The sequence below is a fragment of the Dipodomys ordii genome, unplaced genomic scaffold (genome assembly GCF_000151885.1).
Source record: "Dipodomys ordii isolate 6190 unplaced genomic scaffold, Dord_2.0 Scaffold237, whole genome shotgun sequence".
NCBI classification, from domain to species: Eukaryota; Metazoa; Chordata; class Mammalia; order Rodentia; family Heteromyidae; genus Dipodomys; species Dipodomys ordii.
This window is the reverse complement of record NW_012267453.1, coordinates 719,665-737,719: the sequence shown is the minus strand read 5'-3', so window position 1 is coordinate 737,719 and position 18,055 is coordinate 719,665. Positions and strand designations below refer to the sequence as shown.

Sequence of the window (18,055 nt, the reverse complement as noted above, 5' to 3'; positions counted from 1 at the left end):
TTCTTTCTTTCCTTCTTTTGTTATATCCTGGGTCAGGAAGAAAACATTTAATTTGCTCCTCCAAAGTTATTAGTCTTTGTTATATTGGGAATTCATGCTATTACCCTAAAACAGGAGGGAAGTATACTGCAACACTATGGTGCCCAGTAAGTACTTATCCAACAGAAGCCAAGATTCCATCTACAGGTGTTCTCTCTTTGCTCCTGACTGTCACCTGCATAGTTACTCCATCTGCTAAGGCCAGCCTGGACCTGACCAATAAATCATAGCCACCTCTGTAAACACCTGCCAGATAGAGCTAATGGGAATTCTTGTTCTCAGGTAGTTTATCTGCCCTCCCACGTGTCTGTATGCCCAGAAATGTGATGATGTCAATGTTTTTAAGATCTGAACTCTGGGTGTTTGTTGAGTGTGATGTCGGCTTGTCCTCTGGTGGTAGAATTGTGATATAACAATCTTTAGGATTGTCAGTATTTAGTCCCTTTGTCTTAACTGTGGTTATTTCCCTCAATATTCACAAAGCTGGACCTATTCCATCTGGTTAAGGCCAGATTCAGTAGCAAATGCAAATAGTTCCTCCTCTCAGACAATTTTATAGCAGTTTATGAAAATAAAAATAAGGACATCATTAATTCTAAGAATTTAATGGCCACAAGGTTATTGGTTACCTAGGATGTGTGTTCCCTATGAGATGTCAAATACGTGATGTTTGGCAAAGTAGTAGGGGTCCTGAGTGACACTAAAAAGTACAATGGTAGAGTGATGGCTCTGGCTCAGATTTTACATGCCAGCCTCATGCTGTCAAACTACTCACTGACTACTTGTGCTAAGAGAGGGAATCAATCAGCAGGTCCACCTTTATTTTCAACACTACCTCTTTGCCTTGAAGGCTGTCTTGACCATCTGATTCCTATGGAATTCAACAAGTGCAACAATTGCATTGACTTGTATTTGAACTTGGACATTGCGTCCTTAGGATGAACACCATGGGACTCAGCAAGCAAAAACTACATGGTTCTAAGCCAATTTTATGATTTCCCCTGCTGCTGTTTTTGTTTAAACCACTCACATTATCTCATTGGACTGACTTACCAAACAGATAGAATAAATTGAATAAAATCAGAATAGGAGTAGGAAGTAATATTTAATAGACTTTTAGAAAAGAGTCCTTTGGGAAGAGTAACTGCTTAGCTTCTGATTCTTGTGGTCAAACTGAAGATGAAAATACTTTTCTGGAAAACTCCTACAGGCAGATCATTAAAGGTTTATGTGAAGGAGATGGGAAAGAATGGAGATCAAACTCAACTTTATGTAGAATTATTTCTCATAATTTGGCATATTAAAAATATTGGGTCTAAAAATTATTGGATGTAGTGGCTCATAGCTACAAGCCCAAATACTTTGATAGATAGAAATAAAGTGGGTAATTTCAGAACAATCTGAGAGATTAGCAACATTAATGTGAAATCTTGTGTCACAGTCATAGCAAATACACACTGAGACATCTCAGGTCTTGACTCTAAACCTATAGACAGGTTGCAAGAACATGAATGAATGAACTTATGTGGATAATCTTCCCTTGAGAAAAGAGCTCCTCCAGACATCCAGCTCATGCAAGGCTACCTGGAAAGTCATTTCACTTGGATTAGTTGCACCAATTTTCACTCCCAGCAAGGTTTGGGTAGTTGGAGAATAATGGAACAAATGACAAGACCCAAAATAAATCCACAAAACTGTAGCCATCAGATACTTACCAGTGTCAAAAGAATGTGTCTTCAGCCTCTTCAGTAAATGTTGCTGGCAAAATTGGTTAACTACTTGTAGAAAACAAAAGCTAGATCCTTATATATCACCCTGCACTGGAATCAACTCCAAATGGATCAGAGACCTCAGAGTCAAAGCAGACACTCTGAAAACATTACAGGATGGGATAGGAGAAAACCTAGGTCTCCTTGGCACAGGCCTAAATTTTCTAACTAGAGACCCAGAGACACAAGAAACCAAAGATAGGTTGGACAAATAGGATTGCATGATGTTGCAGATATAGCTAGCAAGATCAATACAAAGCCCACAGATTTGGAGATCTTCACTAACTATAGGACAGATAAGGGTCTCATATCTAAATTATACATACAAATCAAAAAATTAAATCTCCCAATAACAAATCTTCAAAGAAACAACTGCCCAATAAATAAGTGGGCTAAAGACTTAAAGAGAAACCTCTCTGAAGAGGAAAGAAGGATGGCCAATAGACACATGAAGAAATGCTCAACTTCTCTAGCCATAAAAGAAATGCAAATCATAACAACATTGAGATATCACCACACCCCAGTTAGAATGGCTATAATCAAGAAGTCTAATAACAACAGATGCTGGAGAGAATGTGTCCAGAAGGGAACCCTACTGCATTGTTGGTGGGAGTGTAAACTTGTTCAACCATTTTGGAAAGTAGTATGGAGATTCTCAGAAGATTCCACATAGAGCTGCCATATGACCCAGCAATCCCACTTTTGAGCATTTATCCAAATAATCACAAACAAGACCTTACGAAAGCTACCAGCACAACTGTTTATTGCAGCATCATTTACCATACCTTAGATATGGAACCAACCCAGATGCCCCTCAGTAGAAGAATAAATCAAGAAAATGTGGTATATATACATAATGGAATTCTATGCCTCCATGAGAAAGAATGGCATTGCCCCATTTGTTAAGAAATGGAAAGGCTTGGAAAAAAATAATTAAGTGAAATAAGCCAGATCCAAAGAAACATAGGTCCCATGGTTTCCCTTATTTGCAGTAACTAGTATATGTCTGAGACAAACAGAATTTTTTGTCAGATAAGTTGATGTTAGGTGAAATGAACCCAAAGGTAAATATTCAAATGTGTTTTCCTTCAGGCGATTGTTTCTAACCTATTTATAAGATGATTTCTTTTTTGCATTGAATGTTCCTTCTCCACTGTATAACCCTGCTTTCACTCTATTTGATGTTGGTATAATTTTTTGGAGCGAAAGGAAAAAACAAATAGTTTAAATAGGGATACAGGTGGACCCATTGCAACAATATGTACAAGTTGTTATGTTGAAAAATGAACTTTACAACTTTGGTAGAGGGGGAAGGGTTTGGGGGGGGCGGTCAGGGAGAAGGAGAGGAATGGGAAAGGGAAACATGCAGGAGTGAACAATGCTTGATAAGAAATGTATTCATTATCCTGCCCATGTAATAATAACCCCTGTATACTGTATTTTCACAATTAAAAAAAGAATGTGTCTTCAAAAATTGTGGATGGAAAAACTGGGTATCTACATATTGAATATAGAATCTATTTCCTTTACCTCACAATTTCAAAATCAAATGCCAAATGGATCTGATATTAGTGTGTGACATGAAAGTTTAAAACAACCCTAGGAAAACAAGGAAAAATACTTTAAGGAAAGGTCACAGGTAATTGTAAACAGGAATTCTGTTGCATATGGGCAAGAAATGACAATGGGAAACACTTCAAACTAAAATGCTTCTGTAGAACACTAAGGAAATATATATATATATATATATATATGAATAAATATATGTATATATATGCATATTCATATGCATGTATATATGTTTATAATGTAGATACATATGTATATATACTATATATATATATATATATGAATAAATATATGTATATATATGCATATTCATATGCATGTATATATGTTTATAATGTAGATACATATGTATATATACATATATCTATATATATCTATATACATACATACATATATCTATATCTTATTTATCTATCTTCACATATACCCTGGATGGTGGCTCTGATCTTAATTTTTACTCAAAGCTAGCACTCTGTGTCTTTGACCTCAGCTCAACTTTTGGATTTTTGGTAGTTAGTTATAGATAAGTGTGTCAAAGCTTTTCCTTCTCAGGCTGGCTTTAAACCTTGATCCTCAGATCTCAACCTCCTGATTAGCTAGCATTGCAAATATGAGTCACCTGTGCATAGCAATAAATCAAATCTTAAAGTAAGTAATTTATTTTCTATACTTATATGTTGTATTGTTTTACATCTCACTTGTTTTATTAAACAGTTCTTTTAATTGTTTGTTCCTTTGTAATATCTTGAACAACTTGTGATGTTTCATACAATTTTCAGCTTTTATACTTTCTTCCCAGACTTAATGAAGTTATATTTTTTATTTTTTATGATTTCAGATTGGTAGACAAAACTTAGATCAAATTTAAGTGAATTCTAATGCCATCACTTAGGGCGAATATTTCTGAGAATTTGGGATATAGTGAGAATCCTGGGCTGTGAGCTATCTCAAACCATCATTATGATCATTACCTTTGTTGTAGAAGCGAAAACCCCTTCCTTCTCTGGTTTCTTGCAGAGTTGCAACATTAGGGGTTTGTGCATTTGTTGTCATAAACAGGCTGACATAATCACAGAGTTGAGGCCTGGAGAATTCCCCAGAGAGGTTGCTGGCTCAGGTGAGAGCATCAGCAGCTCACACCGGCTTTTTCCACAGTCTGTTGAATCCCAGGTTTATGTACCCAAAACCCTAGGAGAGCTTCACAGAACTGGAGAATTCCTCACTCCTAGTTCCAACTTCTCTATTTACCTAGGAGTACAGTAGCTAATGATTAGATTCATTTCCTGTATTAAAACAAGTCCTGCTTGGAGAATTTTGGCTAGATTATGTTTTACTATGTGAATCACAAAGGATGCCCTTATCTGAGAAGAGACATGGCCATGTCTGTGCTTCAAGGGACAGAGGAGGAGAAATGAGACAGAGATACAGAAGAGCCTTTGCAGAAAGTTGAATGAAAAGCTTGCAATAGTTGTCAGAGCTAGGCTGCATGTAAGAAGCACTGTCAATAGGTAGAGGCACCAGAAAGTGCAGCTGGGGCAGCCCAGCCTCTCACTTCTGCTTCCCTTGGAGGTTTATGTTATGGGTTGTATCTCTGTGGGTGGCATACTATCACACTTCTGACAGTAATAAGTGGCAAAATCTTCAGGTTGAAGGCTGCTGATGGTGAGAGAATAATCTGTCCCAGATCTACTGCCACTGAACCTGGATGGGACTCCAGAGGCCAACCTTGAAGTGTAATAGATCAGAGGCTTTGGAGCTTTCCCTGGTTTCTGCTGATACCAGTTTAAATAATTGCTAATACCCTGACTAGATTTGCAGGAGATGGTGACAGTGTCTCCTGGAGATGCAGACAGGGAGGAGGGAGACTGGTTCATCTGGATGTCACATCTGGCACCTTGCATTTGAAACATAAAAGCAAATATCTATTCATGTTACTACAGGACTTCCCTAAGCCCAGTCAGCACATGCCATAAGGGATAGAGAAATTCTATCCTTCCTTACCTGGAAGCCAGAGCAGGAGGAGCCCCAGGAGCTGAGCAGGAGCCCTCATGTGCATGCTGTTTGCTGACTGGGATTGACTGCTGAACAAGGTGTGAACAGCCTATGTGAAGTCATTGTGACAGTGGGCTGTAATATTGGCATATGCAAAAAGATGGAAACAACTGCAAGATTAGCCCATTTCAGGAAACCATCACCAGTCTATGGTGCTCAAGTATCTTAGTTTAGAACAGAGAATATGATTTACCTACACATCACAAGTCATGATCAATCCTCTATCCTATGAATATGTCTGTTGGTGCCTTCAGGGTGAAGACATGGTTTACTTGAGTGTCTTAATTTCAATTCTATGTAAAGACATGAAAGAGAGGATAAAGGAAAAAAAAATGAGAGTTTCAAGCTCAGGATATCAAAATACCTGTGAATATAAGAGAAAATAGAGTTTTCATTTAAACTATTCTAATTTCTCTAGACATTGCAACATGTGACTGACAGTGCAGAAAACAAAGCTGCTATATTTTCCAAGACCTCATGCTTCAGTCTATTCTAAAATGCACATATAAACATAAGATAAAATATGATTACAGGCTAGCACCTGTAATCCTAACTGCTCTGAGGATCATAGTTCAAAGCCAGCCCAGACAGGAAAGTCTGTGAGAGTCATCTCCAATAAACCAGCAAAAATAACCCAGAAGTGGTCCCGTGGCTCATGCGGTAGAGCGCTAGCCTTGAGCTGAAGAGTGGAAAGACATCGCGGAGACCTAGAGTTCTAGCCCTACAACCAAAAAATCATGGCTTCTCCTTTCGTAGATGCAAGACTGAGTCAAGTTCTTCCTCATTTACATTACTTTACTTCATAAGATAGAAAATTATTAAAAGCAAGTATAGTACTTGTTCAAGTATGCCATGTCCTGAGGTTTGATGGCTCAAAGGCTGGAGCCAAAGCTTGTTGCTACCAAAAAAGACCAAAGTTACTTCATTATTTGTGACTTGTCACAATGACCATGTACTTTTTTTTCACTGTGGTGTTTGAACTCAGGGCCTGGGCGTTGTCCCTAAGCTTTTCTGCCCAAGGCTTAAGTGCTTTACCACTCTGAACTAGAGCTGCACTTCTGTTTTTCAGGTAGTTAATTGGAAATAAGTGTTTCATTGACTTTGTTGTCTCAGTTGGCTTCAAATTGTGATCCTCATATCCCAGACTGATGAGTAGCTAGGATTACTGGCATAAACTACCAATGCCCAGCTTCCTTATGGATTTTTAATGCTTCATTTTCTCAAATGCCATACTGTGTTAATGTCTCATGTTTTCAAAAGGGCTGTAGGACTTCCATAGTTCCAGTACCAGTTTAATATTCCAGATCAGATTCAAGGTAAATCACTTTCAAACTCCATCCCATTAAGCTCCTGTTCCTTATCCTCTTACATCACTTTCTCATCACATGTGCCCATATTTCTGCTACTACCCAGAGATGAGAAGAGCTCACCTCTACTTACTATATCTGCAGATCAGAACTAGTACCCTAATGTAGCAGAGGAAAGAAAGGATAGCTGCTGTGAAGGTTGAGAATCATTGTGAATCATTAAAATATCTCTTTGTTTCTGCGTTAGTCTAGGTGTGAGAGGGAGGCACAGATATGTTTGGGAAGTAATTGAAATAGTTGGAGAAAGCTAGGCATTCAGGATGACACTATGGCAACTTCTGATTATTTAAATGGGATTGCTAGATTTGGCAGCTTAGAAAATGAGGTCTGTTAATTTTCAGACCAATGACTTTCAGCCATTGGAATTTGGAATCGGGTTGAAACAAGACTAACGACAGGGTGGCACAGCTCCAGGTACTGTGTTCTGATTTCCTCCCAGGGAGGATGCAGATACTCTATTCAAGAAAGGATCAGAACTCTGGGGAATCCATGTGAACTGAGGAATCTCATCCAGTGAATGTAGTCTAACTGTTGTCCAGCCTTGCCTCTGGGTGTTTGAACAACTTATCTCAAGACCTGATTCTTTTCTAATATCTTAATGGCCTTATACATTCTCAAGAGCCTTCTAGAGTGTCTTTGCAATCCTAGTGATATTTGTAAACATTTATTGACTCTTCTGTTCATTAGGATATTAGGACTGCAGTAGAAATTTCTCTTTTACGTCATTGTTCTATCTAGATCTCAACTTATATCCATTTACAATCTCTGGGGCTCAAAGTGGTGCCTGGTTTATGATCATGGAGGAAAGAGAAATCTTGAACCCCTCCTAACCCAAGTTCATCCTGGATTTTAAGTTTCAGTGAATATTTGTGAAAAGATCCAAACTCATTCTTCCATATTATGAGAATACAAAATATGAATGTGAAAGTACATTGCCAGCCCAATTAAGGTACTAGTATGCTACCTGTTTGAAAAATAAAAATGAATGAGGAATGGCTCATGTGGTAGAACACTTGTATAGGAGTCAGGAAGCTTTGACAAAATAAATATATTCTCCACTTTGTCACCCAATGTATTTAATATACACATGCTGTTATTGTAGGAAGCTGTATAGTTTTAAATGTCTTTCTTGTCTGCTTTCTCTTTGAATTTGCATTGAAAGCATATTGATTAAAAGAATATTGACATAAAATAGACCACATTTCATAAGCTTTACACTTATATGAATTACACCTTAAAAATTCTAAAACCTATTATAGGTGATTGAGGACTGTAGTGAGATTTTTCCTCACAAGAGTCTGTGCCTTTGATTCTGCTAGATTGAGCCATGAAATCGAGTGTTTGTGTGTGGGAGGGTATCAGTTTAGTCCTCTCAGCTTCTGAAGTACTCTGAACCCAAGTTCAACACTGCTGATGTGGTGCTGGTCCTGGTTAATTCCCCCTCCTGTACTTTGGCTCTGTGAGGATGCCAATGGAAGGCCATTGTGTCAGACCTCATCTTTTTTTTTTTTTGGAAAAGACGATTATTAATTACAAACAAATGAAACTGAAAATTGTGAGGCCTCTTAATTACAACTTTTACATTCATAATTCTGAGCACACACTTCAGAGCCTGTCTGAGATTCTTGAAACACTAAATCCTAACTTTTCTAATATTATCTCATTTCTTCCTTGTCTTGGAGATCATCTTGCTCTTGAATTTTTATGTTTCTGCTGAGAAAAGGTAGTAGATACCTTTTCTAACAAATGGAAATTAAGTTGAAGAGGACGGACTTGACAATAGAATTGGAGCTTCTAATCTAGGCTGGCTTTAGTTAGGCAGGGGTTAGGACATTTATAGCAGTTGAAGGACAGACTACAGAAATAGTTTGTCCTGTAAGCTGGATATTTGTAAAGTAAGAAATCAAAATATCACTTAATACAGATGTGCTTGGAGTGGAAAGAAGACATTAGCTTGCAGAAGATCAGTGCCCCGCATAAATTGTGTTATACATTCTTTAATAAGTAAATTCAGAAAACCTCATACAGACCATTTTTATTTGAGCAGCTGTTTTAGTTTCTATGAAGAAACTGATTGAAAATAAGCTATTTTATAATTTAGTGAAGTGAAATGTCCAAAATAATTTATGGGCACTCCTCATATGAAACGATTGGTTTCAACTATTAAATCATAGACTCGGTGCCATGGGTAATTTGCTGGAACTAAGAACAGAATTCTAGATTGCAGAGAGAATCCTTCCTTTAGAATCTGGCTGCATCTGAGAAGCACTGTCTACAGGTAGAAGAACTAGGAGAAGCAGCTGGGGCAGGCCAGCATCTCACTTCTGCTTTCCTGGGAGGTTTTTATCATGGCTTGTATCACTGAGGGAGGGTAGGTAATTAATATGATGTTGACAGAAATAAGTGGCAAAATCTTCAGGCTGAAGGCTACTGATGGTGAGAGAATAATCTGTCCCAGATCCACTGCCATTGAACCTTGATGGAACCCCAGAGGCTAAGCTAGTTGCATAAGAAATCAGAAGATTTGGAGCAATCCCTGGTTTCTGCTGATACCAGGCTAAAAATTGATAATATCCTGACTGGCTTGCAGGAGATGGTGACTGTGTCTCCTGGAGATGCAGACAGGGAGGATGGTGACTGGGTCATCTGGATGTCACATCTGGCACCTGGCATTGGAAACATAAAAGCAAATATCCATATTATTAACCGTGTTATTACAGAATTTCCCTGAAGCCACAGGCATCACTGACCACACAGGGTGAGAGAAGCATTATCCTTCCTTACCTGGGAAACAGAGCAGCAGGAAGCCCAGGAGCTGAGCAGCAGTCCTCATGTCCATGCAGTGTGCTGACTGGGACTGACTGCTGCACAGGTGTGAACAGCTTATTATGAAGTCATTGTGGCAGTAGGATGTGATCTAGGAAAATGCAAATCAGCAGGGCTGGGCAAAGATAGATATAGCTGCAAGGCTGGCTCAGCTCAGGAAATCATCATATGTCCATGGTGCCCATGTGTCTTAGTTTTAGACTAGAGAATATGATTCATTCCAACAGGCCAAGGCACAATCTGCCTGCTGTCCTATGAGTAGATCTGTTGATGCCTGCAGGGATGAGGACCTGCTTTTCCTGTGTGTCCTAATCTCAATTCTCTGTAATGTCTGTAGAAAGGGGTAAGATAAAGGCAAAAGGAGTGTTTTACATTCTGTGTATGGAGGAAGTGAAGATATGGAGAGAATAGAGTTCCTGGACATTTTAAACTGGTTTAATATCCTTATGTATTGGAAAATCTCCCTGCCATAGCTGTTTTTCTCATTCTATTCCAACACATACATATAAACATAAAATAAAATGTGGATTCTCACTAGCCCCCGGTGGCCCACACCTGTAATCCTAGCTACTCAATAGTGTGAGATCTGAGGCTACTGATTCATAGCTAGTCTGGACTCGAAAGTCCATTGAAATCCTATCTCCAATTAACCACTAGAAAAATGGATGTAGCACTGTTGCTCATGTGCTAGAGCACTAGCCTTGAGATGAGGAACTCAGGGATAGTGCCGAGGCCCAGAGTTCAAGCCTCTCGATCACTCCCCAATCCTCACAAATGTGGAATCTCCTTAAGATCAGATTTAAGGCTGAGGCAAACTTTCCCTCATTTGTCTTTACTACATAAATTAGAGAAACACTTAAAGCAAGGAAGCAATGATAACAAAGGCCTAAGTAAGCCATTTCCTGTGGTTTGATGGCTAGGGGGCTGAAACAAAAGTTTGTTGCTACCAGAAAAGACCAAAATTACCTAAGTATTTGTGGTATACCACTATCCCCAGCTAGAATTTTTAGTCTTGGAATTAAAACCACAAATTAACAATGTACATGCTATGTTTCAAAAAAGCAAGGCGATTAATTCATTCAAAATCTGCTTCCTCACGTGGAACACTAATAATTAAGAAGCATGTAGTCTCATGTGCAAGGTTGTCAGAACCAAATCAGTGAGTAAGAGAAAGGACATTGACACAATGGCTTTATATATCATGTTGTTTCTTTCTCATTGATCGGCCAGTGTTTTGATATCTTCTCTGGGTCTTCATTATGTTCTCACACTTGCAAATAAATAGGATGATACCCAGACTCTTCCTTTCTGTCTGGGAATATTAGCAATCTCAATGCTAGATCAGGTCAGAGAAGGTGTCTGTAACAGGTAGTGAGGAGAGCAAGACAGACTGATAACTCATCCTCCTTACCAGAAAAATTGCTTTGATCCAGAGGCCTGTAAAAGCTTTTTTTTTTTTTTACGTGTGAAGAGAATAAATTTCTACTATCTTGAATTCCACAGACTGACTCTGGTGTTCCAGAGGTCTGCAGGTGAAAGGCCTGGAGAAATCACTGGCTAAATATATCAAGAGCCTATTTTTACAAGGTTGCCAGCCCTAACCTAATGATCTTCACTGGTTACTGGTGTGTAAATCCTGCCACCTAGTGGAAGGAATGTTCAAAAGAAGGACAGCTTGTAAATCCTGCCACCTAGTGGAAGGAATGTTCAAAAGAAGGACAGCTTGGTTTTGGTCTAAGTCAGAGCCCAAGAAAAATCTAGGTATAGATGGTTTGTGAAAAGACAACATTGGGATGATAAATCACACAGGATTTTAAATATGTACACAAAATCATACCAAAAGAGAATACTCTTAGGAGAGAAACAATTAGGCAGAATGTATACATGCCTCTTCATATTTATATAAAATTATATCTATCTATATATATACATACATATATATCTAAATGAACTCAATGATACAGAACAAAAGATCTTTCTTTCTTCTTTCAATTTTTGATGATTCTATTTTCTTTTTATATGGTGAATTCAAGTGTATGTACTCAGGAGGGTTGAGGGAATACTGAATTGTATAGAATTCAAGGTAAAAATTGTGAATGGGGCAGTAGTTGAGGTCAATGGACATGGATGGAAGTGAACTATACAACTTTATATATTTCATAGGTGGAGACATGAGGGCTGGACAGGGAGAGAGTGAGGGAACAGAAGAGATAGTACAAAATCATCTCATTATCCATTATCACTGTACTCATCTGACTCATATAATTATAATCCCTCTGTAATTCACCTTAATATCACAATAAAATAAATATTTTTAAAAAGATGAGTAGTACTTATAGTCCTCGGGGAAAAATGGAGAAAAACATAATGGAAAGACACAATTTGCCATTGTGAGGAGGAAATCAGTTACCAATGTATTAAAGAATTGACTTGAACAACTTTTCAAATAATTCTGAGAGATCAGGAAATAGATAAACTCTTATAAAAATAAATTGCCATGAATTTAAAAAAGAATAGCCAAATTAGGAATGATGCCCACTATGGGCATTTTACACCTATTTTCATACACATGCAAAATACACATACAGAAACATATATAGAATCTATTAATATATTATAGAATGTTGATTACAAGGTTTTAAAAAATATTCAAGCATAGAGTGAAAATTATGCTAAACACTGTCATTACATCCAAATAAATGCATTGTGGGTTGGATATATTATTTGTCAAAAAATACATATAATACAAGCTGGGCGCCCGTGGCTTGTATTACAATGGTCTGAATGGCTTGTAATATTAGCTACACGGGAGGCTCAGTTCCGAGGATTGCAGTTCAAAGCCAGCCCAGGCAGGAAAGGCTGTAATATTCTTATCTCCAATAAAGCACTCAGAAAATCAGCGTGGTGCTGTGGCTCAAGTGGGAGAGAGCTAGCTTTGAATTGAATAGCTGAGGGACACTGCCAGGCCCAGTTCAAGCCCCACAACTGACAAAAAAATGCATCTAATACAAATATCCTGCAGAACCATTTTTAGTAGCCAAGCTAACTTACGTAACTCTGAACACTTCCATTATTCTGTTGTTGGGCAGATACACCTAACAAAAAATAACTATTTTTATAAGCATTGTATATTTCTGATTTACTGTGATATAGTGATTGTTTTCTCTTTTGATTAGGCTATATATATATATGAATATATATATGTATATATATATATATTGGAAATTGTGACTTGGTACCCCTGATTGGTATCAAGGAAGAGTATTAAAACTACATATCAATCATCTATGGAAAGATAAGCATTGAAAATATGAATCTAGATTGTTACAAAGCACACACTGCTTTGGAGACTGTGGAAAGGAAAAAAGAACAACAATTATTGATCCATTGGAATGCAATCCATCATAAGTTGAAGGTTACCTATGTATAAGATTTGTGGATCTCCAAGTTATTTAAAATTACTGTTAAACTTTTTAAATTAAAATTTAGTGGCATAGACAATGAAGAAGAAATTAGTGTCAGAAAAAAATATACATTAAACAAAATTATTAATTAGCTTATTACATTTTGTAGATATGGAAAGGGATGGAAAGGTCTTGGACCACCTGTTAAAAATTGCAAAGATATAATGTGAATGGACACAGGAGACACATAGGGGTCTAACCAGATAATTTTGAAATAAGCTAATAGATAATAAGGTCAGCTTCATTTGAGTTTCTAAATGATTCAGAACACTGGGGCATTTTACCCACTTTTCTTCTCCTTGCCTATTACCATTGGAGTAATAAGCAAAGATGGGTTAACTGCAGGAAAGCTTATCTTTACCCTATATTAAAGTCATGATGGAATATCAGAAGAAAATGCAATAAAAATTAAAATAAGAATGTGAAAATTTCTGTTTCCTTGGCCACAGGGAAAAGACAGTTTGTCAGGCACTAACCCTATCTCCACAAGGATTTGAAGCCTCAGTGCCCCCAGTTACGCAACAGTTCCAAAGATGAGAAACATTCTAAATAGAGAAGGGTTCATGTCACATAATAATGTTCATGGTGAAGCTTATGTTCAAATACTCTCTAGATAGATTGTTCTATTCCATCTTCCCTTGCCACTACATATTCTTCTATGATTATGCAGGATCACAGCCACAGATGCAAACAATGAGCATGGAAGAAAGTAGGACTGCGCAGAGAGGACACAGCTGCAGCAGCAAAAACTCTGACTCAATTTCTGTGAAGTTTGTGGGGGAGGCTGAAGTGCTGAGAGGCTAGTTTACAAAACTGTGGAGAGGAATAGTTGGTTATGTGAATCACAGGGAAACTGGTGACGATCAGTGTGAAATCTATCCCAAATACTCTCTATGGAACCCACCAGGGACCCAGACATCCAAGAAAATGGCCACTGGATGGGCACTACAGGAGCAGCATCTATTTTCATCTGGTCCTAGGCTAGACTATTCTGGTTGGAGCTCTTTAAAAGACTGGCTTGACTTGATGTTCCTGGTGACCATATTTCCTATACATACAGTCACAGAGATTAGAGGTAGAATAATCATCAATTCCTTAAAGACACTTTCCATCAGGAATAGAGAATGGCCACACATTTCATCGTTGGCTCATTAAATGTGTATGGGTAAGTATTTTTCCAGTGTATCAACGTTCAGAATAATATAGATGATTTGTTTTCTTCTATATGCCCCAAAATAAGTTTCAGTTCTTAAGGATATCACTCATCTAAACCTCCAGTCTCAACACACAGAAGCATGAAGAAGAGGAGTGTCTTGTGGCACTTTCTTGATGTCCTCACTCATCGGAATCACTCCAGAAACATTTTTTGGGAAATCCTATAACCAGAGCTCTGAGCATCCAGCATGGTCCTGTGGATCCTGTGTAAAGCTTCAGCAAGGGTGAGAAAAAAAAGTATGTTAACGACGAGCAAGAGGATTTAAACAGATAAAAGACAAAATACCATATCTTCATAGGATTGATTATAAGAGTATTGAAAGTTTAGAATCAAAACTGCAATGATCTGTTGGTTTTTTTCTTTTATTTTATTTGTGAATATTCTGTACAGAGGGGTTACAATTACATGGGCAAGATAATGAGTACATTTCTTATCAAGCATTGCAGCCTCCTCCTTTTTTTACCCTTCGTTTTGGACATGACAACTTGTACTTCTCATTGTTGCAACAGGTCCACCTGTATCCTTAAACAACTGGTTTTTCCCCATCTCCTCTACAAGTTATACTGACATCAAATATAGTGAAAGCAGCGGTTATACTGTGGGGGAGGGACATACAAAGCAACAAAAAAATAATCTTATAAATGTGTTAGAAACATGCATGAAAGAATAAAACATTAAAATACATATCTAAGGGTTCATTTTCCTAACATCACATTATCTGACCTTTTCAGCTTGACTCATATAGTAGATATTGCAAATAAGGGAAACCATGGGGCCTATGTTTCTTTGGACCTGGTTTACTTCACTTAATATAATTTTTTCCAAGTTTTTCCATATCCTAACAAATGGGGCAATGTCATTCTTTCTGATGGAGGCATAGAATTCCATTGTGTATATATACCACATTTTCTTGATCCATTCATCTACTGAGGGGCATCTGGGTTGGTTCCATATCTTAGCTATGGTAAATAATGCTGCAATAAACATAGTTGTGCTGGTAGCTTTAGTGTGGTCTTGTTTGTAAACATTTGGGTAAATGCCCAAAAGTGGGATTGCTGGGTCATAGGGGAGCTCTATGTGAAGTCTTTTGAGGAACCTCCATACTGCTTTCCAAAGTGTTTGGACAAGTTTACATTCCCACCAACAATGAAGTAAGGTTCCCTTCTGTCCACATCCCCTCCAGCATCTGTTGTTAGAGTTCTTGATTTTTGCCATTCTAACTGAGGTGAGATGGTATCTCAATGTTGTTTTGATTTGCATTTCTTTTATGGCTAAGGGTGTTGAGCATTTCTTCATGTGTCTATTGGCCATCATTCTTCAGAGAAGTTTCTCTTTAAGTCTTTCGCCCACTTATTTATTGGGCAGTTGTTTCTTTGAGGATTTTTTGTTGGGGGATTTAATTTTTTGAGTTCCAAGTATATTTTAGATATGAGACCCTTGTCCATTGTATGGCTAGTAAAGAGCTTCTCCCAATCTGTGGGCTTTCTATTGATCTTGCTAGCTATGTCCTTTGCCATGGAGAAGCTCTGCAACTTTTTGCAATCCCATTTGTCCAACCATTCTTTGATTTGTTGTGTTGCAATGACCTGTTTTTTGGGGGTTTCTTTTTGGGTCCAGTCGTGGGGCCTGAACTCTGGGCCTGGGTGCTATCCCTCAGCTCTTCAGCTCAATGCTAGCGCTCTACAACTTGAGCCACAGCGCCACTTCCGGATTTTTTCTTTTTGCTTATGTGGTGCTGAGGAATCGAACCCAGGACCTCAGGCATGCAAGGCAAGTGCTCTACCACTGAGCCACCTTCCCAGTGCAAAACTGTAATGATCTGTATTCTCCAGTTAAGTTTAGACATACAAAATAGCTTTATATAAAATCATTCTAATTAGCCAATATCAACATAGAAAAGTAAATTACTAACAGTATGTAAATGTGAACATATCATTTCAACACTTTATTAATATGCATACATATGATGTCAGAGCATGAAATATATTTATATCCCTAGACAGAAGAAGGACAGAGTGCACAATTCATTCCTCCAACTCAGACTCTTCTGACGTGTAAATATATATTGGAAGTTCACCTTGAACGATTTGAAAGCACCTCAGTATCTCTCAGCAGCCTCTTTTGCTCTGTCCTATGATTGTGAGTTGTACTTTGAACTAGGATGAAGATGGTGTCAGAATTCTCAGCTGAGCTGGCACTCTCCACCTTTATAATGAATGAGGATTGGAGGAGAAGAAATTTCATCCCTTATGAATAAGGTATTGCTCATTAAAATATCAGTATCAATTCCTTACCTCATATTTTCCTTAATAGGTTAAATAATTATTCTCATGACGACTTTTTTCTGACACTGAGTAATTGTTGTCTCATTTTTTTGTACTAGGATCTCTTTCTTGGAGCTTCTCCTTAGTTTCAAGGTAGATCAGCATCATCTTGCACTTTTTTTTGGTTCTCCAATGGAGAGAAAGACATTTGTCTATTAATAGTTCCTATTAGTTAATAATGGTATTCCAACACTACAGGTGAATTTTGGCGATTGAAAAGTCATTTTATTTTCCAGGGAATGGAGAACTGTGTAGATACTTCTCTATCTACACAAGAGTTCATAAGTTTCTACAGATGGAAAAAGAGAGACATAAGCTTACAGTAATATGTTTAATTCCATTTCCAAACTACAGTTAGTTTCAATTGCCTTTCAATAGAAATGAAAAACCTTTCGTGGGGCTGCAGGGAGCTAGGATCCTGTGGGGGAAGGTGGAGCAAATATTGGAAGGGATGGGAAGGGGCAAAAATGAGGAGGCAACAATGCTTGATAAGAAATGTACTCGTTATCTTGCCCATGTAATTGTAACTCCTCTGTACGGTATTCTCACAGTAAAAAAAAAAAAAAAACTAAAAAAATCACTATGGCCATTAAAAACATTTATGAGTGAAAATCTTGACTAATTATTTTAACGAATAATGCAAGGTTGATGTATGCTTCCATTGATAACCAGTCCTAGTCTTCAGCATCATATACATATATATGTTTCCATTGTGGACAACATCCACAAACACACATACCTCCTTCTCTCTGCAATATTTCTGTGGTCATCATTGTTCATCTACCCCATCGAAGGTAGCTTCCTCTCCTGACCTGGGTCTGATTCACACACTGGGATCTCCTACTAACAGTGAATATTGTTGCTTATTCTTCTTAGTTAGAATCACTTTACCAACAGTAACACTGCTCTTATGTGAGGATACCCTTTGGACTCCAGTATGGCCAGACTCCCCATCGGGAGACTTACTTTCACTCACTTACATGCTTTTCTACTCAATCTTGGTCCCCAGTAAATCCAGTCAATGTTTCTTTAGGCACTAAAAGATTGGGACCTGGTAGAATTTTCTGATTTTGGATCATATTAAATTCAGGCGAATGAATGAACACTTGGTAGAAACAGGATACCTGCTACTGAAGAAAATGGGATTAACAGTGGGTAAAGAGTTGGGGGCCAGTGGCCTATTCCTATAATCCTAGCTACACAGGAAGCTGAAGTCTGAAGAGTCTTACCACAAACTCAACAACAAAAATTAAAATGTATGTAGTGGTCAGGCCAGTAATCTCTGGCTTCCAGGAATGATCAAAGATACATACAATTGTGAACATTGCCTCATATTGCTTTTACATTGCTCTAATTTCACACAAATATCATGATGGAATTAGAGCAAAGAGCAATGATCTTTGATATCAGTAATACCTGTGGGAGATGT

The 18,055-nt window shown here is 37.9% G+C and overlaps 1 gene segment (V, D, J or C); it reads right to left on the bottom strand.

Moving 5' to 3' along the window:
• Positions 1-4,948: 4,948 nt before the first annotated feature.
• Positions 4,949-5,437, bottom strand: LOC106000768. The segment is given in 2 exon segments: positions 4,949-5,271; positions 5,379-5,437. Coding segments are annotated over 2 exon segments (378 nt in total).
• Between the last annotated feature and the right edge of the window lie 12,618 nt (positions 5,438-18,055).